At 38.9% G+C, this 21,583-nt stretch overlaps 3 protein-coding genes across 7 annotated transcripts; 1 reads left to right on the top strand and 2 right to left on the bottom strand.

Moving 5' to 3' along the window:
* Positions 1–1,760: 1,760 nt before the first annotated feature.
* pou6f1 (POU class 6 homeobox 1) lies at positions 1,761–10,578 on the bottom strand. 4 transcript variants are annotated; one of them, XM_080445641.1, is made up of 12 exons: positions 10,271–10,578; positions 9,360–9,449; positions 8,777–8,856; positions 8,177–8,366; positions 7,684–7,820; positions 7,096–7,315; positions 5,754–6,007; positions 5,534–5,659; positions 4,590–4,895; positions 4,270–4,396; positions 4,006–4,174; positions 1,762–3,142 (listed from the first exon to the last, which is right to left on the bottom strand). In XM_080445641.1, the coding sequence occupies exons 4-12, from the start codon at positions 8,355–8,357 to the stop codon at positions 2,794–2,796; spliced, it is 1,869 nt and encodes a 622-aa protein (XP_080301767.1). In that variant the 5' UTR covers positions 8,358–8,366; positions 8,777–8,856; positions 9,360–9,449; positions 10,271–10,578; the 3' UTR covers positions 1,762–2,793. The 4 variants fall into 4 exon arrangements, with proteins under 4 accessions (XP_080301769.1, XP_080301767.1, XP_080301766.1 ...); XM_080445640.1 differs by lacking the exon at positions 8,777–8,856; XM_080445642.1 differs by lacking the exon at positions 8,777–8,856 and having other exon boundaries at positions 5,886–6,007.
* A 1,868-nt stretch (positions 10,579–12,446) lies between these two features.
* On the top strand, positions 12,447–17,918 carry dazap2 (DAZ associated protein 2). Its single transcript, XM_080444616.1, has 4 exons — positions 12,447–12,589; positions 13,433–13,548; positions 14,111–14,350; positions 14,922–17,918. The coding sequence occupies exons 1-4, from the start codon at positions 12,577–12,579 to the stop codon at positions 15,048–15,050; spliced, it is 498 nt and encodes a 165-aa protein (XP_080300742.1). The 5' UTR covers positions 12,447–12,576; the 3' UTR covers positions 15,051–17,918.
* A 210-nt stretch (positions 17,919–18,128) lies between these two features.
* Positions 18,129–21,544, bottom strand: LOC308097041 (uncharacterized protein). 2 transcript variants are annotated; one of them, XM_080444618.1, is made up of 6 exons: positions 21,349–21,544; positions 20,315–20,367; positions 19,384–19,437; positions 19,234–19,293; positions 19,016–19,063; positions 18,129–18,891 (listed from the first exon to the last, which is right to left on the bottom strand). In XM_080444618.1, exons 2-6 carry the CDS (start codon positions 20,337–20,339, stop codon positions 18,719–18,721), a joined length of 360 nt encoding a protein of 119 aa, XP_080300744.1. In that variant the 5' UTR covers positions 20,340–20,367; positions 21,349–21,544; the 3' UTR covers positions 18,129–18,718. The 2 variants fall into 2 exon arrangements, with proteins under 2 accessions (XP_080300744.1, XP_080300743.1); XM_080444617.1 differs by having other exon boundaries at positions 21,353–21,544.
* Positions 21,545–21,583: the final 39 nt, after the last annotated feature.

Raw genomic sequence — 21,583 nt, 5'->3', positions numbered from 1 at the left:
TATATGGTAATAGTACAATAGTGCAATAGTACCAAAAGTAAAAGTACTCATTGTGCAGAATGTCCCATTTCACAAGTTCAAAATGTATAAAAAATCTTTTGAAAATAGCCGATCTACAAGCTCACAATGCATTGCCTCGCAATGCATTGTGAGCCTGACCTGCTATTTTCAAATGGCCGAAATGTTTAAAGGGCTGAACTTTTCCTCCGCGGTGGAAAGACTGGTGACGCGAGATTAGGGCTGAAGTCTAATAATAATAAAAATCTACAAACTTACAAAGTTACTAGTAACTCTAGTTTTCATATAATTGTAGTGGAGTAAAAGTACAACATTTTCCTCTGAGATGTGAGTAGAAGTAAAAGTATTGGAAATTGGAAATACTCCAGTAAAGTAAAAGTACCTCAAGTACAGTACTTGAGTAAATGTACTTTCCACCACTGGTTTGTGGTTTCTAACACTAAACTGGTGTGAATTCCTCAGCACTGAATTCAATTCAATTATTTTAACACAATTAATAATAATTATTCTTAGAACTCACATAATCATCCCTATGGTCTTCATTACATCTTTTGAGAGTATTTCTGAAGTGCAGTGGCTATGTAATGCAATACATTTAGGAAGCTGTGGGGTTGGAAGACATCATCGTGGTGTATTTTCAGGTTTCACCTTTTTGGGAAACAAATCTCAACTGCATAAATAGAACTTAGCTGCACATGAAAGTTAGAAAACCAAAAGCCACACTTACATAATGCAAGGGAGGCCCAAAATAATAGAAAATAATTGGATTTGAATGTTACATAAAAAAAACCTCATCATTACCATTTTGAGAATGAAACACAACACAAGGTTGTAGAATGATTAATAAATGTATATTTTATTTAATCCCAAAAATGCTAAATTGTCCATATTCCTGTGTCTCGTAATATTTGTCTCATGGATAACTGAACTCAACAGCATTATTATTAGTGCAAGATGTGTACCTTTCTAGCAATGCTCATTTAGTTCTAATTTTGCTTTTAATTTCTATACTGAAGTACTGAAATCAGTCACTACGTTTTAAACAATATTATATATGGGTAACCTGAAATATTGAATATGAATGTATGACAAGAGATCATTTAAACTAAGCCCTCTCTATAACCTTTTACATCCGGTATAAATGAAAAAAGGGAAGGTGGGGGGGTGTATATAATTTTGAAAATAAGTCTGCTACTTCTAAAAGGCAAATATAAAGAAACCTTGATAAGTTGAATATATAAATTGTACCATCCAACACAAAAAAATCCAACAAATAAACGGTTTCAAAGGTGTGATTAATGTAAAGTTCTCTCCCTTATAATACTAAATATGGTTAAACATATCTTTATCCTTTATCACTGATGTCTTCTGCCGATTTTATGACTGAAACTTTAAGTACTTTGTAACTACATTTTGAAAAGTTTTCATGAAAGAAAAATAAACCAAATGAAACATGGTAAGAGCAAAAACCATATTGAACCATTTTGTTTTGTCCACTGTCATTAAAGTGCAAAAATGTCATGGAAGATTGGCAGAGGCAGGGACATGAAAAGTTTTAGATTTGTCCCTCCTCATGTCGACCTAAGATTGTGTGCATGGGCAAATTACCCATCAACTTCAAAATATGAAGTCAAATTTGAAATTAATCAATGACTATAAATTCAACAATTCAATAATACACTGCTCAAAAAAATAAAGGGAACACTTTGATCCCTTAATTCTTTTGAGCAGTTTTCGTTAGCATTATGTACACAGTTCATTAAAAAAATCAAAAGAATTAAGGGATCAAAGTGTTCCCTTTATTTTTTTGAGCAGTTTATATTTTAAAGGCAAATAAATTCATTTAAAATAAAAATTTGAATCATAGTTCTTATTTAAAATTTAAATTATACAGTTAAATTCAATTATTGAATGAGTGAATTGAAATAAGTATTAGCTTATTAAGCTTAATCACAAACAAAATGTTATTTATCAATTTCATTGTGCCTATAGCTTATAATGTTCAGAGAGAGCTGGAGTCTGACACTACTAAAAGAGCCAATCTTTTAAAGCTGACTTCATCCTGGCGAAAGACAAATTCGTCTTTTCTCGTAATCAAGATGCTTGTACAAACAAATTGACAGCAACAAATAGATCTTTTAGCATAATGGTATACCAATCCAAGGGAGCGTTGACAATGGTTCGCAAAGAGTAAAGATTATTTTAAAACACAGAATACTCTAATAATGAATCATACACACATTACACTGAAATCAGTACAGAACCATGAAATAAGAATGAGCAGCTACACATTTCATGACTACTTTGATGGCACAAGCATATTAGCCACATATTTAGCAATGTCAGCCATTGTGCCATGTAATATTGCCAACCTTTTTGCCACAAAATATATGCACTGTCACTTAAAAATGTTTAATAAGCATATAAAACCATTTGTATCAAATTCCATTGAATATTTTAGAGTATGACATGTCATTATCATGGTATGTATGATATTAAAGGTTCATGCAATTTATCTCGTACCCACCCCACATATATACTGTACACCTATACACCTAGAAAACAGGTTAACAACTCATTTTGAGTGCTCATTCATAAGACTCCATTCAAGTGTCATTTCCTTCATTCTGTCCTAAAGTTCATGTCATTTTGAACATAATGGAGTTTACTGTGTATATTTACAAGTCAGTTAACGTCTGTTTCAGACGTCCCATCAACTTCACAAAAGGATGGCAGCCGCTTCAGAACCACAACCACTACTGCTCACAACTCCACTCATTGTTGAACCTGAAAGACATTGATCTTGCTTGTGTTTTTGAGCGTTTGTCTCCGGTTGCAGAACCATACTCGTACGACCTCACGGTCATAGTTGAGCTCCCTGGCAATTTCAGTAATCTCTTGGCCAGTGGGCAGGGCGTTCTTCTCAAAGTAGGTGTTGAGGACTTCTATCGCCTGTGGCGTGAAACTGGTGCGACGTTTGCGTTTCTTGGACGGTTCTCCACCCACAAACTCCATCAGATTTTGTTGGCCTTTCTGGTTCCACAGTTCAGCTTCAGCAAGCCACCTCTCCAACACTGGCTTCAGCTTCTGAGCACTCTTCGGAGTGATGTCCAGTTTTTCAAACCTGCATTACAAACATTTAATTCTGATCTGTAACTCAGTGGGAACATATCATAGACGTCTTCACTTTTTTGATTGACATAAAACAAATAATTGTGCTCTCATCCCTGTGGTATATTAATTTCCACTAATTTCTTAAAGGACAACTTGACCCATTTTCAACCTATCATCATTTATGCAACAATGGCTTCTATTTCAGCACGTTAACGTTCCAAGGGGAGAAAGGCTATAGTTTATATTAGCTTGCGATCCCCATCAATGATGTCATTGGTAGACAGGTTTCTGATCTGACCACCATAGCCCAACAATGAGACACTGAGTGAGCAGATGGAAATTGTGCCATCTTATAATGAGCATGAGTGAGAACCAATTATATGAAGAAAAATGGGTTGAAAATGGGTGATGTGCTCCTTTGACAACAGACACACTATCTTTCACTGTAAACTGCTCTGCAACTCGCTATGTGAATGGTGGAGGAAATCTTGTGATCACGTGATCCCCTGGGTCTGTGTGTGACTGAGAATGAAATGGTCACTCATGGGTTAGCGAACAGCGCCATCTAGCGTAAAACCACTGAAAACAAAATCTTGTCATTCTGACCTTGGCAAAATATGACGAGAAATCTCGCCATTGGCAGTCAAAGAGTTAATGCTTGTCCTAACTTTTATGTTGGCACTTCTCCTTATCTGGTCCTTAGGGATCACAGGAATGTTTTATGTGGTTTGACCTTGAACACTTGTTGGTTAATTGTAATATGGCGATCTAAGAATTTAAACTTATATTATGGGTGAATTATGGGTTATGGGTTAAATGCCTGAATGCTATATATAATAAACATACAAAATTATTTGCAAGGGTGCAGTTTACCTGCAAATGGCAGACTGGCTATAGGCTGGACCCTCAGTTGCAGTGAGAGCCTGCCCCACTTGTGTCTGAGTAAGCCCCAAGGACAGCCGACGGATCTTAAAGTTCTTGGCAAACTCTCGAATTTCTTCCAGATTAATGCCCTCTTCATTGCTGACTGCTTGCTGGGGCTCTAAAAAAACAAGAAGAGTCCAGTTAAAATTATCTACCTACTTAGGATGGAACTAAGTGGAACTAGGCAGAAGTAGGTGATTGTACTGTACATACTGTTGACAAGCTGCCCCACAGTTGCCAAGTCTCCGCAGGTGATAGGTACTGAGGTGGTGGCTGTCTTCATGATAGACGGCTGAGGGGCGATTACAATTGGTGACTGAGAGACAGTTGTTACCGATGTCTGTGTGAGAAACAATCAATCAAATTATTTTATTTACACCCCAAATAAATTATACTGTGATCCATTCAATCCGTGTTCAAGGCAACTTTCAGCTGCTGTATTTCTGGACATTGTCCAGAAATACAGTACATCATTGTATTTCTAAAGTTAAAATTGCATTTTTTTTTTGTTCAAAAAGTGGGTTATCATCTACCTGTGAGCTGGGTTTGGAAAACGTCTGAGGAGCAGTAACCACTGCAGTGGAACTTGGAACAGTAGTATGCCCGTTCCCAAGAGTTGCAATAATCTGGCCCTGGGCGTTGAGAATCAACTGTGGGGTGACAGTCTGGACCTGAAGACCCTGAAGACCATGCAGACCCTGAAGACCCTGAAGACCCTGCAGACACTGAAGACCCTGCAGACCCTGCAGACCCTGAAGACCCTGAAGACCCTGCAGACCCTGCAGACCCTGCAGACCCTGAAGACCCTGGAGACCCAGCAGTGGGAGGGTACCTATCACCTAGATAAAACAGAAGAATTAAAAAAAATGTATAAATGCATATTCTGTTGATCACACACTAAATGGCAGAGGTACTGTACAAATCCCTTAATTCTCTTGATGGCAGTTTTCAGGCCAGTGTTTCAGAGCAGCATTTTAAGCTGAGGCCATGTTAATAATAAATAGATAAGAGAGAGACTTTGCGTGCAAATTTGAGATAAACTAACTATCATTGCACACTGACCTGTTCTAGCTAAGCAAATAAACACAAGGTTGTGGGCAAGCTCCTCAGAAAACCAAAACACCTACATTATTTAGTTTTTAATGCTTAATGTTTCATTTATTCAAATAATTTCCAGATTGTAGCGAGCCTAAAGCTACAATCCAGGACTCATCTAAATGATTAAACATTGTTTTAACCAATCTGTATCTTAATAATATAACTAACACATCTGCAGTGGTTGGAGGTGGTTTCCCTACATTCTTTTTTGGTTTTTTTAAAGATATTTTTGGAGGCTTTTATTTGATAGGATGACAGGAAATGGGGAGAGAGATACACAGCAAAGGTCGCCGGGATCGGGAGTCGAACTCGCGACACGCTGTCAAGCTGGGTTAATCCATGTGCATGTAAACTTAAAGCTGTCCTTTGTGCTACCCACCTGTCCCTGGGCATTGGTGATGATCTGATTGATGCCAGCCATATTGTTCATGCCAGTGGTGAAGATGGGAGTGGAGGTGAGGGAACTGATAAACTGGGGCTGTGCTCCCAGTGAAGCAGCACTAAACTGAAAAGCATTAAAACACACACGATACCATGTGACTCACAAGTCAAATAAAAACATAACCAGTCTAAATATCATGAACGGTAATGATTCTTACAATAGCAGGATTGATGGAGATTCCAGCAGTCTGAAGAGTCGCTACGGACAGACTTGGCTGAGACATGGTCGTAGAAGCTGAGGTCACCTGTGCTGCTGTAACTTGACCAGCGGTCACCTGGGCACTGCTCACCTGTGTTGGCTGACACGTCATTTGATGAACTGCTGCTGTTTGTATGCAGGGTGACTGAGGCTGGAACACTGCTTGAGTAGTTGTCTGCAGCTGGGGCTGGACTGAGTTCAGCACTGTCGCAGCTAGGGAACAGTTGGAAACACAACAGCCATTAGTTGATCTTGAATGAAGTTATGTTGTGTGATGCTAAAGATTCATATTCTCTTAGGGGACATAATTATGCTTAATGTATACACCGTCGTACGACTGTGTCGCAGGCACTGAAAAGAGCAGGTCTACAAGCTCACAATGCGTACGTAACACTGGCATGCACAGGGGTGCACATAACTGGTGCGCAGGTGCGCATGCGCACCCAAAATAAATAATGCGCGGCACATCAGACGACGCGAGGCGCTTTTGCGTACCAACAGCTGGGACAGGAATTTCCAAGCTTTTATTTTTTAGCAAAACTAAAAAATAAAAGCCTGGAGATCGAGGCTAGGAATTTACTTCCTGAAGCCACACTCACACAATCACCCTAAAGCACACGTCAGCCCCATGTACAGCCATTGCAGGGGGAGAGGACGCATGCTGCACGTGATTGTGTGAGTGTCTCGCATCGCCTCGCATTGCCTCGCTGCGTGCACGCAGCCAGCAGCGGCTGTTAGAGGCACTCGTCACCGATGATAAACGCACCGTAATGGTGCAAAATATGCCGCGAACGTCCCAATCTGGCGGATAAAAGCAGCGCAGCACAGGGCACCAACCTTGAGGGCTTCACCAAACGGCGTGAGGAAAAAAAAAACGGCGAAAATCGGCGGAATTTGGAAGCAGAGCCCCCCGTTGACAAAACTGTCCCGGTGGGCACCGTGCTGAATATCCCCCCCGTTGACAAAACGGCACGGGACCATTTATTTGGTGCGCACCAAGTCACATCTCCAGGTGCTCTTCTGAGTACTAGACCTAAAAAGTTATGTGCACCCCTGGGCATGCAACAAAGTATAAGGGTACGGCCTACAGTCACACATGCGCGACTGAAGGGGAGTAGCCAACACTTGCCAAGGAGTTGAACTCCATGCGATGGCACGCCAACACATTGCAACCGGAAGCTCCTCCCCTTCGCTCGCAAACAATTGAAGTGAACCGGACATGGCTGTTTCAGTCGCGCATGTGTGACCATGCCCTTAATCAAGCTATAGACACATGCATGCATCCACAAGCAGTGTTTTACCTTGCAGGCCACCAAGTTTGAGGTAGTTTCCTGCTTGGTGAGCAGCCGAGAACCCAGGGAGAGTAGCTACATTAGAGGTGGGGAGGGTAAGCAGAGCCAGGCCTCCCTGGCCACCGATGGAGCCTGCCATGCTGAGGGGGATGAGCAGAGGCTGACCCAGAGACCCTGTTTGGGCCATCATCCCGGTCATCAGGGTGGCCAAGCTTTCCTGGGTTAAGACCTAGAGTGGGACAGAGGTGATGAGGGTGGTACGGTCATGTTATTGAGAGAAAAGTATTAGACAACTAAAGTACCACGACCACACAATCTATGAGATGATAAGGCTTCATTTATACTTCATGACGTGACCTGCAATTACAGCAATGCCAGTAGGTGTGTGCAAAATATCTAATTTTGCCATACTTTGAGAGTTAATGTAATCTCTACTTTACTATTTCCTCAATCACAGAGCACAGAAGCAAAGTTGACAATATTTGGACTTATATCATGCCCAGGTTGCTAAACAACCCAAGGTACCAAAGATTAACATCGCTTTAAGGAGAAATATAGAATCTTAGAGATGTTTGTGTATGAGCATGTTTTTAGTACCTGCGGACAGCCCTGCACAGTGATTGGCATGGTGGCTTGTGGATGTGCCAGGGACACAGTGATGGGAACAGCTGGAGCCAGCGTTGAGACGGTAGGAGTCACTGCCTCCACAGACATCACCTGCTGCTCTTCCAGCACTGGAACAAGTCAGATCCAGGAGGTGTTGATGACCAACAGATGTTTTAGTCACATTATATTTCGAGTAAAGACAAAAAAGCATTGTGCGCGTGTACATAATATGCTGTCCTACTGTGAAATATCTTTGGCGGGGAGTTAAATACACATCGACATTGGATGCTGATTTAAGTACATGATTTATGTGCATGGTTTTAAAGTAGAACCCGCACAATGAAGTTGGGATCCAAACGTTGTCATTTCTGATCAATATTCTAAATAAGGCTATTCCTTGAAGTGCTGGTTCTACTTTCAAATCTACGGTCAAATATGACCATCAGATGACATTAATTTACAATACAAAAGCTCTGGAACTCACCCCCTCTCCCAGTACTATGGGGTACAGCAGGGCTGTCATGTGTACTGCTGGCCTCAGGCTGCTCAGGGGCCGCATTGCCTCCCTCTTCAGCTCTAAAGTCCGCAATTCCATCCTGTGCTGAGGACGGGAGAGATGCATCGACCTCCACCTCTAGCACACGGATAGTTTCATGGCTAGACATCACAATCACCTGCACAGCAATTGGAATTAAAAAAAGATGAATCCAAGTCAAATGCACAATGACTCCATTTCTATACTCCATTTTCCTTGGAGGATGTGTTTGGAGACCTACTGTGCTAGCACAGCAGATAATACAGTAATATATTCCCCTTAAATTGTTCCCAGATTATAACAGTGTAATTACCTTGTGGTAAATGGAATTATGGCTATTCTCGTTTATTCTACCACCTCTCAAAGGTCAGTCAAAGACTATGATGACCATCACTCCCCAACAAGCTCTATCACCTATGAACTTGTAGTCAAGCTGCTTTCAGTATAATGGTATGCAGTAATGGAAGATCTAGAGCAAATGCAGCAGGACAGCCTGGGCTGGAGGGCAAGATGCGGAAGAGACAATGCAGGAAGAGAGAGGATGCATACCTGGTTGTCTTTGGCAGGGAATTTCAAAGTGCAGGAACTAAATGGCTGAAAAAAGACTTCTGCAGTCAGACAGTGAATGGCTAAGGAAAACAGAGAAGCCAAGCACACGTTAGGACACAATGAAACAAAACAAAACAAAAAAAAGAGACAGATGAAAGAACACGACCAAAACGATGATAAGAACATCAGCCAACAAGCAGCATAAGCAATGCTTTCTGAAAGCCCCCAACTGTCATTAACGAAGGGCATTGCTTTTGTTTGCTGACTATGTCTATGGAGAATGTAGCCAGAAAAAGGAGAAAAACAACAACAACAATTGATCAATCAAATAAGCATGACGATGTACACACTGGTAAACCTCCCAGGCATAATGTATAATGTATTAATTGATGATAAATCAGGGAAAGTAAGGTAATCTCAATGAACTGCTGCGTTGAGTTAATCATTGCATTATGATATGATATGTTGGCACATGGGGGTGACAACATCTAATGACGGAAGATAACTTGGAAATGACAAGTGTTAAGGTTTGGTTAAGTTCAGGTGCTGTAACTGAAGGAGAGCGATGACAGATGCGTGGTACCTGTTCATTGATAGTAAGGGGGGCATCTTTGGACGGGAGGTCCTGGTCCATGGCTCAGTGCACCAGCACAATCACTGTCCAGTTGGCATTCTATGTGGAAAAATACCATTAAAACCAACAACTTTGCACACGACTTTTGTCAAACCTTAATACCTGGGTGTGTTTTCCTAGTCTGAACAAAAACAGACATTGTTAGTTATGGGGCAACACAACTTAATGATATTCCCAAATGGGAATGTCTACAGGCCAGTGCTTCTTAAAGTGGGGTCCAGGCAGGGACTCGAGGGGGTTCCAAATGGACCCTTACCAGTCTGTAACTATAGAGTGTACAAATGGAACCAAATGGACCCATAAGGGTCCTTGAAATTAAAAAGTTTGAGAACCACTGCTATAGGCTATTCCCTTTTCGTGGCTATTTTTCCATACCAGGACCATAATATTTCATGGGGCCTGAAAGAGGCCTCCTCCTATGTTGCACCTGAAAAATGCTACAGAAAACGTATTGATATGATGATCAAAGCCATGCATTTCTGTTGGAGTCACAATCCAACAGCAAACAGATTCAAGGTGATCCTTGCTGTGCAGCAAAGACCGCTTCCAAATGAAGATCTGTCAAAACTTCAGCGGCTGTTTGATGGACACCCCACCCCCATCCTGGCCAATAAAAGTCTCGTCGCGTCGTCCACTTCTTTTGGGGACAAGCTGTTACCACCAAGTATATGCGACACAAATAATCTCGATCCATGCCTATGAGAGACGGAATATTATGTATGTCCCCTCTTTATCATAAATATATAAATTATGCTAATTACGAGCATTGCATATTAACCCAAACTCATTTCCTCTCGCCGTTTCGCCGCTATAGGCGAAAGCCGCGCTAGAATAGAGTCGGGTTATTATATTCAACTTACCGCTTTAGATGTATGGTGTTTTCTGTTATCGTCTGTGGTTTTAAGGCTTTGTCACAGTTAGTTTCGCTCACACATAATTATAAATTCATCTCAGCTTCCAGACAGGCGCTGTGACTGCACACAAAAGAGAGGCATTTGCATGGATAAGGAGGGCTTGCAACGTTGGGATCTCCGCTTTCTTAATATTTTATCACGGTGTCCTCTGTGTGACAGTTTAGATGATCAGAAATCCTCGTAGTGCCCTAAAAGATCCCATTTGTCTTGTCTAGTCAAGCAAAAAATTGCAACAAATTTGGCCTTTTGCACTACGTCATGAACATAATTTATGCAAGAAAAAATCTTGCATTGAAAAATGTCTGCCTCGACTTGAGAGGAGCCATAGCTCTCTTAAAGGGACAGTGCAGCTTTAAAGAGACGAGCACAAATCACAACTAAACCTACAGTGGTGGAAAAAGTACTCAAATGTTTTGCTTAAGTAAAAGTAGCAATGTAGAAACACTCTGTTTCTGTTACAACTAAAATGTAATTGAGTAAAAGTACAAAAGTCTTGGCATCAAAATATACTTAAAGTACCAAAAGTCTAATAATACAGATTGTCCCGTTTCATATGTCTAAAATATATAACAAATCTTTTGAAAATAGCAGATCTACAATGCGTCACATCACAAAGCCTAGTGAGCTTGTAGATCGGCTAAGATCAAATAGCCTTAAAAAAGTTTAGCCCTATTTAAAAAAGTTTAAATAGGGCTTAGTGGTTAATGTATGTGTTGTTATAATAATCACAATCCACAAAGAAACTAACTAAAGTTTCCAAATAATTGTAGTGGAGTAAAAGTACAATATTTGCCTCTGAGATGTAGTGGAGTAGAAGTAAAAGTATAGAAAAATGGAAATACTCCAGACCAGTAAAGTAAAAGTATCTAAAAATGTTATAAGGTACTTGCGAGTAGGCCTAAATGTACTTATAGTTACTTTAATATTTCCACCACTGCCTACAATAATTGGTTAATGGCTGTATGATAAATAAAACCATGATAATTGCTTGAAAAATAAGTTGAAACAAAGCATAATTGCAAGACGCTTGCCATAAGCAGTAAAAGGGTTGTAGTGCGTGCTTGATACATTTGTTGGCAAGTGCAGCCATCTAAATGTGAAATTGAAAAGTTAATCATGTAGGACTATTTGGGAGCAGTATTCCATATAGCAATGGCATTATAAATCATGAATGTTCAGGCAGCAGCCCAATCTTAAATTGTAGCCTACTAGAGGGACTATTTTCATAAAAACAAGGAAAGACAATAAAAAATAAATAAATAAAGTGTTGTTGATATCATGGATATCCTCAAGTTCAACGTCCAACATCAATCTGGTCAGGACATCAGGTCGAAGGGTCAAAATGCAAAAATATCTATGAAATGTAGCCCACTGCAATGGTAGTAGATCCAGTATTATCCCATTCCAGGTCCATTACCTTGTATGTCTATATGTTGTTTATCTCATTTTAACAGGTAATATTGATTTTATCTGATGAAGAAGGAAGATCCATGCGCTTAATCACTAAAGCTACGGCTGTCCTCTTGTATTTGAATAGCCTATAAAGGCTATAGTACAAATGCATTATGAGCATCTTCTACGGTTCTCCAAGGCAGTGGTTCTCAACCTTTTCAGGCCATGACCCCCCAAAATAATCATATTTGAACTGGGGACCCCCCATTTTGTTTGACTCCGTTCCAGATAAATATTGTGAAAATAGCAGATCTACTACTTAAGTCCTTAAATTGTCACTTCACTGTCATCTGGGGACCCCCCAAAAATCATGTGGGGACCGTTGAGAACCACTGCTCCAAGGGGGTAACCAATTTGCGTGTTTTTGTGCGTGTGCAGTTATAAATCTGTTTGCTCACTGGCACTGCATATTACCCCCATATCCATCTTTACAGATAGGGGGAAAAGGTTGTCAAATAGAACAGGCTATTTACAAAATGTCATTTTAAAATGGGTTGTCCTACTACAGCCCATTGTCCCAAAATATAACATTATCTTATCATCATCGTCATTATTAATTTAAACAGTTTACAACTAATTAGGACAGAAAACGGCAGATTTTAATACTCAACACTAGGGGGCGCGTTTCAATTAAAGTGTATGTCGGAGAAGGAGGACGGAGTGACGTAACCATTTCCACCACAACAAGCTGGAAAACAAGGAAGTGAACAGAACAGTAATCTGTCATAAAGGCCGTGAAAAGACATCCGAATCTTGCTTTAATCGTCTTTATTCATCAGCTTGCGCACCCATTCACAACGATGAACAACAAAGGTGCGTATGTGGCCGTGGTATAGATGTGGGTTATTATCCACGGTGATATCATGTGTAGTAGAGATGGAGGTATGCCGTTATGGTTGTAAAAAGCCCGTTGTTACAGAGAAACGACGACGGGCATGACAATAAACAACAGATCATATATCAACCGTGCGCGTAGCTAACGCTAAACTCTGCCATCGGATGCATTGAACAATCGCACACGATATGAAAATGAAAGGCCTAAAATAGCTGTCGTAATAATACGTTAATGCCGTTTAAAATAGCAGTTAGTCGATGATACGTTTTCAGTGCAAAATGTACGATCATCTATCGTTAGTTAACGCTGCTAGCTGCCGCTACCACCAGTCGCTGACCTCCAAAACAAAGCACAGGCGCCACTGTTTGGGGGTTTCCCCCCCCCATCTTTTATTCGTTTATAGCGAATTTTGAAAGAATGTTGAATGACAGCGATGACAGGATCGGAGGATCTACGCCGTTTTCAGACACAAAGAATGACCATAACGTAACGTTCGTAGGGTAAACAACGTTTGGGAACTGGCCGTGCAGTGGGGGATGATGGGAGCCGTTCCCTTGGCTTAGATGGTGTTGATTTAACGCTACATCCAAGATGTTCATGTTTAATAAAGTAAATACTTGTACTGCATTTAGAGTACATTAAAAAAAAAAATCCTTATACATTTTGAGTGATATTTATGTTTATTAAGCTTTCAGCATGATCACAGATGTTTAAAAAGACAGGTGCCATTAAAAACACTGAATTGTTTTGCTGATTACAATATAAACATTTTTACAAAAACGAGAAATGGAATCTCTGGTCTATCTGTTATTGTTCTGCAGGTTCATATCCTCAGCAGAATGTGTACCCTCAACAGAGCTCTGCACCCATCTATCCTCCTATGCAAGTATCCCCGCAGGCACCCCCTTACACAGATGCCCCTCCTGCATATTCTGAGGTAATTGAAATTTTAATAGTGATGTTATTTATATCGATTGATTGATTGAATACCTTATTAACAGTTGGCAAAATAGTACAGTGGTACGATTATACAATGATGCTAAAAGGATAACACAAAGCCCAAAGGGCATTGTGGTCCTATGTATTCAATTCATCAAGACATATAAAAACATACAAATACAAGAAATCATGTTATGACTATATCATATGAGACTAGATATTGTCTGGGATTTTTGATAACGTAATAATATTGTGATATGACAAGTGTTGTCTTTTCCTGTTTTTAATCATTTAAACCCTATAGTAAACTTTTTTTAAATTATAGCAATAATAGCTATTTTTTTAAATGTTGTCAATTATAATTAAATATGACATTATCGTCACAATATCAATATTGTTGTAGTTATTTGGTCATAAATGTGTGATGTTTTATTGTGTCCATATCGCCCAGCCCTAATGCACACACACACTTGTAAAAAAATAAAAATGTAAAAAATATCTGTAATGTATTCCAACTATCAGATCTAAATTCCATGTGGCTCTGCTATCCATCTCCACAGATATACCAGCCCAGATATGTTCTTCCACATCAGGTCCCTGGTCAGGTGGCTCAGATGACCAACCCATATGCCCAGATGTTCATGCCCATGCAGCAGATGCCTGTTGGACAACTTGGCCAGAATGTTCCCATGGCGTACTATCCTATGGGGCATATGTACCCACCTGGTTCCACGGTGATGGTGGAAGGGGGCTTTGATACTGGAGCGCGCTTTGGAGCAGGCAACGGTGTTACTATTCCAGTGAGTATCTACTCTGTTAAACCATTTGTAAAGAGTCATACTGATTGAAGTCAATAAGATGCCAATTAAAGGTGCTGTACTGTGATATTGTTTTGTTAAAATGAGTGTAGCACTTTATTGCAACTAATCATTGCTATAGAGTGTTTGTTCAGTAACAGGGGTTTCCCCTCGTCTCCAGCTCTTTAGTAAACAGAAAATACATTTTCAGGTCAGGATAACTGAGGATACCAATTGATCTAATCAGGAGAAAGAACTCATACAGGATATCGGATAAACAAATGAATAAGCAGACAAAATTGGAACTGGATGAAATTTAAGCAGATGAATGGGTTCTCTCTCCTGATTGGATCAAATATGAGATAGATGCAGGTAGCTATAGGTACATATATTATAGATGCATTATTATAGATATATATACTATGTATGCAGTTAAACAAATACAATAATTAATCAAATGTCTATGTCTGCCCGGAAAACAGGAAATCTCAATTCTTAAAACAAAATGTGACACGATGACAGTGGAATTTTATGTGTGTATGTTTATATCCTCCCTTTTCTACCAATATTTTAGCCCCCACCACCCGGACACCCTCCCAATGCAGCTCAGCTGGCTGCCATGCAGGGTGCTAATGTTGTAATGTCGCAGCGCAAGAATAACTTCTTCCTGGGTGGTTCCAATGGAGGTTATACCATCTGGTAACATCAACCGTTCTCCTCAAGTACCCCATTATTGCTAAACCCTGTCCCCTATTCCAAACAATGCACAGCAAACTCCTCAGGGCTAATTTAACACTGAGAGTGTAATAACGGACATTTACATTTGGGTCAATTTTTACATTCTCTGAGTTAAGTAAACACTGAGGATTTGACTGTTCCCGTACCCCTCCCTTGTTCCACATGCCTCCCTCTTTAGGCTGCTGGCCATGCCACTATACTGATATCACCTAACGGAATGTAATACTTTAGAGCCCTATTGAAAGGTACAGTATTCCACTTGTCATCTAAAGACAAAATATTCCAATTGATGGATACCACTGCCTGGAGAGGACAAAACTCTTTTGCAAGCCTCAGAACTCATTCCACAATTCTTCATTAAGTCTAGCCTCTATAGTAATTTAAAAGCTAATCACTTATAGATTCTGATATCTGCATTTGTTTAAGTAAAGCAAATAGATCACAATTTGCATTAGGATGTTCTTGTACCTGTGTTAAACAAGTAAATGCAATTGTGAAGTAAATTCACTTGTACATATTTGAGCTGCTTTGTAGTTAAATTTGGAATACAGATGTGAAGTTGTAGTTGAAATGCAAAAGGAAAGAAGGGGTTACTTCACCTCTCTTTTTGAAAAACAATTGTTAGTGCTATTATAGTTACAGAAACTGCTGTGTAATAATTACGTAGAATTATTTGACAGAAATGACATTTCACCGATACAATAACAATGTTAATGTCTTGAATGCTTGAGCAAGGACATCTTGCCTTGTCTTTTACTTTTGCATGGTATCCAGAATGTCGTGACAAAATTGTCACAATAAAATTTCCAACATTGAATTCATGGCATAGTAATCACTTGCTGAGTAGATTAAGCAAAAAAAAGAATGCGGAAAAAAATTACAAAAATCTTTAAGGTGGTTTACTGTACCTTAATGGGCAACTGTTAGATGAACATAAGTGTCAAAGAGCACTGGAGATAGCCCTAAATTAAAGCATTAACTTCAGTAAACTTAAAGGAAGAAATTTAAAGAATAAATCCAAATAGTGAATTGAGTGGAAAGGGGTGGTTGGTGTAACATGTTAGCAGAAGTTTTTGGTTTAATTTGTTGTTTTTCTTTCACAGTCGGATACCCAGAGTTTATAAACCCAAGTGTTTTATCGTACAGATTTGAACTGCTTCCATTTTGTTCTACTTTGTTTAATGCATTTATTCGTCTTAGAAAAAATGCCACTTGTGAATTCATTATCTCACTTTAAGAGTTGAGTTGACAGTTTCTTTAATAATACAGCTTTTTTCTTGCACATTTTAGTGATTTATGTTTCCGTAGGCTAATTTGTTAGTATAACCAAGGAGCTGGTTGTACCAAAGATTTGGTCTATTGCACTCATGTTGAGTTGTGACATTAAATTTTAAATGTCACAATCAAAAGCAAGCATATCATTGAATAGGGTGTGATTAAAGAGTAGATACATTGACATAGTATTTCATTGTGATGTTTGACACTGTAGTTTAATCACACTTTGAAGTTGTACATACATTGTTGCACCATAGTGATGTACACTTGATTATAGCTTTTTTTTCCTGACGTGCACTGCTTAATAAATCAGAGAAGATGCAGGCATGGGGCTACTGTTTGAAAATTCTATTCTATTTTATTTTCTGAATACTACTTTAATTTCTTCGGAAAAAATGAAAAAAGCTGTGAAATTTTAGGATTGAAAATGCTTCTTGCTTTTCAAGCCTGGTCTAAATTAATGCCAAGTTACAGTATATTCTTCAATAGCCTGAAAGTATATGCAAACATCGATATCAAGGGCACATCACTGTCTAGAATTGTTCATTTCCAAGTCATTTTTGTGCTGCTAATTAAACTACCATACATTCTTCACATGTAGACTAATGAGGTAAGATGTGTTAAACTAAGTAAGTCTGCATGGTTGCCATTATATTTTTTGCCAATTTTCATTTTGGTGTTTGGTTAACATGTGTCACTGGGTATCCGACATTCCACACAGTTTCAACAGCTGTGGCCTGCAGAAGTTATGGTACCTTTGTATGTTTCTTAAATGTTCATTTGGTATGGTCACACTAACTAGCTGTCTAGCTTGCATGATTTATACTTTGTCGTGTGCCGAAAATAGCCTATCTACAAGGTCACAGTGTGCCAACTCGCGATGTGTTGTGAGCTTCTAGATCGGCTTTTTTTTTCAGCTCGCACCTATAAATTAAGTTCCATACCAGACATGGTTGACATTACTCAAAACTTTATAAATGTCTGTGAATGTGTATTCACTTCAGCAGACAAATTGGTGCTTCATAGTTTTGCTTAGAAAGCAGGCCACAGCTTTCAAAACATGTTGATTCAGATAAATGTCAACGTTTTTTTTATGTTACAGTCCCAATTGTGTTTGTAATGTAACATAATGATGGCTTAGTCCCAGCAATATCAAGTACTGTAACCTAAAGCTTACCAGTAGATGCCATGCCAACCACAGCCAGCATGGAATGGGATTTTCTTTTGAAGGATTATGGACATTTATAGTTCAGGGATTCTTTAAAATATTTTGTAACATGGATATATGTACTGAAGTAATTTGATGGACTTTAGTACACATTCTATCTTTTAAGATTACTAAAGGAGATGAGTGTCACTATGGTTTGCTGAGACAGGTCATAAGATGGAACTCTTTGCAAAAGAACTTAGGTGCACTTAACTTTTTTATACTAAACTTAAAAATGAAAATTTAGAATAAATGTTATTTTGGAAATTTGAAATGTGTCATGTTCATCCTTTGATTTTAACCTTGTTTAGAAAAGATGTAATACTGGAAGTGAATAAATTGTCAACTGTATGCTTTTATCACAAGTCGGCTCAATTTCCTTATAGCACTTAACATTAAAACCTATAGCTTCATCAATTAAGTGTTGGTACAATAAAAATGTACTACAAAATGTAGGTGTTCTGGTGGATTAACACCTAGATTGAGAGCACCATAATGATATTTTCATCAGGTGGGAATTTAAAGGAATTATTTTAAATTAAAAATGTCACTGTAATAACATAAGTTGAAAAACAGTTTTTATTGCCTTCCATGCTCACCTTAAATGGAGAAGTATATTTTTATCAGTAACATTTGGCAAAACATCATGGAAGATAATTGGTAAAAAGGGAACAAATATAGCCTAGCTGCTCGCTTTAAAAAAAACTTGTTCACATTATATAAAAGAAAACAAAACAGCAGTTTTGGCCCCAGGACACATCTTGTACAAATATCCTGTTTTGAAAAGTAAATATCGATGTCTAAATCAAACATCACAGATACTGAATAAACAAAGCAAAATATGTCTGTACAGTAGCAGATACATGCTAATAATTGATTATGAAACAAATTCAACCTATAATAGCACCCAATACTTCTTGTTTAGCACTGTAAATCTACACATACCTGTTCTGTCACCTGTCAGAACTCCTGTGCCTATGCATGACTGTTGTACAGCACAACATCTTAACTTAGCCCGCAGTGGGGAACTCAAAAGTGGGCAACTCTCAAAAGACAAATATTCAGATTCCTTTATAGTTGGCCAGAAGCCACTCTTTTTTAGACCACTGTTAAGGTCCAATGACTCCTTTGCTGCCAGCCTTCTAACAAGTTCAGATAAAGTACTCCTTCTTTTCGACTGTAGCCTGAACCTTGCAGTCCTCATCAGGGTCCTCTCCTGGAGCCAGTTCCCCTGTTGTTCTGTAATCGCCTTTGTTGTGGCAGAGGTATCGATAAAGAAGGAATGCCAAACCAAGTACTGTCAGCAGGACCAGAACTATAACCACTGGAAAGACATGGCAAACTCATTTTTAAAACACATTAAGTAAGACCAAAATGGATGTTGTGTTAATGCGTTCAATTGAGTGACTTTTGGCGTTGGAAGGAATGAGTAGCATCAGCATCATTACCTGCAATAACAGTGGAGTCTGTGTGCATTGGAACTGCAGTTGTTACCACTGAGAAGAACAAAATAAATAGATAAATACAGTTATTTTACACAGCTTGGAGACAGATGTTATGATTTTAAAAACCTATTTTAGATTAGGAGAACTGTCAAGTTGTAACATTCAGTTGGGACACTATACACAGCCTTTAGGCACGATAAAAAAAAGAGAACAGGAGTTACCCTCAATCAGTGTTGTGTTTGCATGCGTGGGAAGTGATGTTAGTGTCTCCATAGTAGATGCTGAAAATATGGCAGGTATATGAATTAAATGAACACTTATTTTAATACAACACACACTAAAATTAACTCAAGTTCAAAACATAGGCCTACCTTCAACTGTATCCAGATGTGGGGGAATTGTTGTGGAAAGCCCAATTTCTGATACTGAAATTATACCAGTTAAGCAAATTAAAATGTGCAAAAGAGCTCATATCTATATCTAGTCTGCTGGTCACACTTTGTGTTATTGATTGATTGAATACTTTGGGTGCGTTCGAAAATACAGCACTGAGCGCACTGGCCAATACAAACTAATAGGCGAGTGTGCTCCAGTGCGTAATTTCCGAACGCACCCTTTATTAGACAGAAATGTAAACAGCACGAGGTACAGTCAGACATTTAGGCTAAAAGGATAACACAAAGAAGTCCTGGGGACTTGTTTCCACTGTGGTCCTATGTATTCAATTCATCAACATGGCACAATGTCTGAGCAAGGGCAGCATATTAAAGGAGTAGTTCACCCCAAAAAATTACTTATTTTCTATCAATTACACACACCATGAAGCCTTGAAGAGTCCTACTGACAGATGACCCAGTCATCAAATTATTGGCTTAGGAATGCGACAAAAAAAGAAATCTCCATTAATTCAAGGCTTCGTGGAGTGTGTAATTGATAGAAAAGGAAAAAAATGGAACTACTCCTTTAAGTGTTGAGACACAGTAATCTGATTATCAAGGGCTGGACCTGAGACAAACTTGTCAAACACTTAATTGATTTCTAAATACATGTAGGCCTACGCTATGACACAATATCCTTATCAACAGAACCACCTACTGATGTATGAGAAAGGCTGAAGTTATCATAGCTATTTCCCAGTCAACAACACAAAAACTAACTTTAACTTTATCACTAACCCCAACAGTCTGTATGTACACTTAACCTTTACTATCAAAATAATTAAGTAACTTGTTCATTTGATAAGGTTAAAGCTCAATATTGGGGGTTTGGGTTACAGATATAATGCTAATCAAACATACATACCATTCAGGGGTGGACTGGGCGTCATGATGACTGATGTTGTCTGGTGTCACAAACTATGACAAACAAGTAGAAATATTTGAAATGGAAACATGACTAAATGGCTTTTTAAAGTTTGATTTTGACTATGACTCGAGTGACACTTAATAATATCTTGTCATACCAGTAATTACATCATGCCACTGACTCTAATCAGCTGACATTCTGTCTACCAATGTAATCTGTTGACTCGACTGGTTTGGTCTACAGTTCACTACAGCCACACTCACAACATATCCAGTTTCAGTTCCCTCAGTTTCCAACTTTACCGAACTGCAGTGGTGGAAAAAGTACTCAATTTCTTAAGTAAAAGTATCAATACTGCAATGTAGAAATACTCAGTTACAAGTAAAAGTCCGGAAATCAAAATGTACTTGAGTAAAAGTACAAAAGTATTGGTATCAAAATGTACTCAAAAGTACCAAAAGTAGAAAGTACTCATTATGCAGAATGTCCCATTTCACAGGGTATCATGTATAAAATGTATTGGCATTTTTTTTAAATAGCAGATCTACAAGCTCACAATGCACATTGTGAGCGTGTAGATCGGCTATTTTCAAATGGCCGAAATGTATGGGATTAAGTGGGTAATGTATGTTTTGTAAAAAATAATCAAAATCTACAAAGTAACTAAAGTTTTCTAATACAGGTACAATATTTGCCTCTGGGGTGTAATGGAGTAGTAAAAAGTAAAAGTATAGAACATTGGAAATACTCCAGTTAAGTAAAAGTACCTCAAAAGTACCTCAAGTACAGTACTTGAGTAAATGTAATCAGTTACTTTCCACCACTGTCGAACTGGGAAAGTTTCTTAACTAAAAGACAACACGACCCAATCCAAAGTAACAAAAACGTGCAATAAACTGTCAGCTTTTTCCAAACTGATCTACCAAACATCCCCAGCTGCTTGTTAACACTCAACAGTCAGCAGACATTGTTCTGTTCAGCGCGGCTGCTACACCACACACACGCACACAGGCTTTTGTTTGAGCTGAGACTTACCTGTGGAGTCGATCAGTTCACCGTCCGTAACACAGCAGCAGCTTGTTTCCTGTACTTTAAATCATGAGCATGTACACAGCCTCGAAACCAGCTCAAGTTCTGAATCATACAAAAGTATCTCTCTCAAGTAATTAATTAGCAGTTCAGTCTCGAAGATGCAGTAGTAGAGGCTTTGTAGTGTGTGTGTGTGTGTGTGAGTGAGCGTGAGTGTGTGTGTGCTGGGAGGAGTTT

This window comes from Gymnoscopelus braueri, assembly GCF_963280865.1.
Source record: "Gymnoscopelus braueri genome assembly, chromosome: 12".
NCBI lineage: Eukaryota > Metazoa > Chordata > Actinopteri > Myctophiformes > Myctophidae > Gymnoscopelus > Gymnoscopelus braueri.
The sequence above is the reverse complement of the archived record's forward strand: the minus strand, read 5'-3'. Positions and strand labels throughout refer to the sequence as shown.

Coding starts and splice junctions, on each gene's coding strand:
- pou6f1 (XM_080445640.1), bottom strand. CDS start 9,410: ATGGACCAGGACCTCCCGTCCAAAGATGCCCCCCTTACTATCAATGAA. Junction 4,896..5,533: donor TCACCAATGCCCAGGGACAG/GTGGGTAGCACA, acceptor TGTTTTATCTAG/GTGATAGGTACCCTCCCACT. Junction 3,143..4,005: donor AGCCAGTCTGCCATTTGCAG/GTAAACTGCACC, acceptor TTTGTAATGCAG/GTTTGAAAAACTGGACATCA.
- dazap2 (XM_080444616.1), top strand. Junction 13,549..14,110: donor CCCCTCCTGCATATTCTGAG/GTAATTGAAATT, acceptor CCATCTCCACAG/ATATACCAGCCCAGATATGT. Junction 14,351..14,921: donor GCAACGGTGTTACTATTCCA/GTGAGTATCTAC, acceptor CCAATATTTTAG/CCCCCACCACCCGGACACCC.
- LOC308097041 (XM_080444618.1), bottom strand. CDS start 20,339: ATGACGCCCAGTCCACCCCTGAATG. Junction 19,064..19,233: donor AAACACAACACTGATTGAGG/GTAACTCCTGTT, acceptor TGTTCTTCTCAG/TGGTAACAACTGCAGTTCCA. Junction 18,892..19,015: donor AGACTCCACTGTTATTGCAG/GTAATGATGCTG, acceptor ATGTCTTTCCAG/TGGTTATAGTTCTGGTCCTG.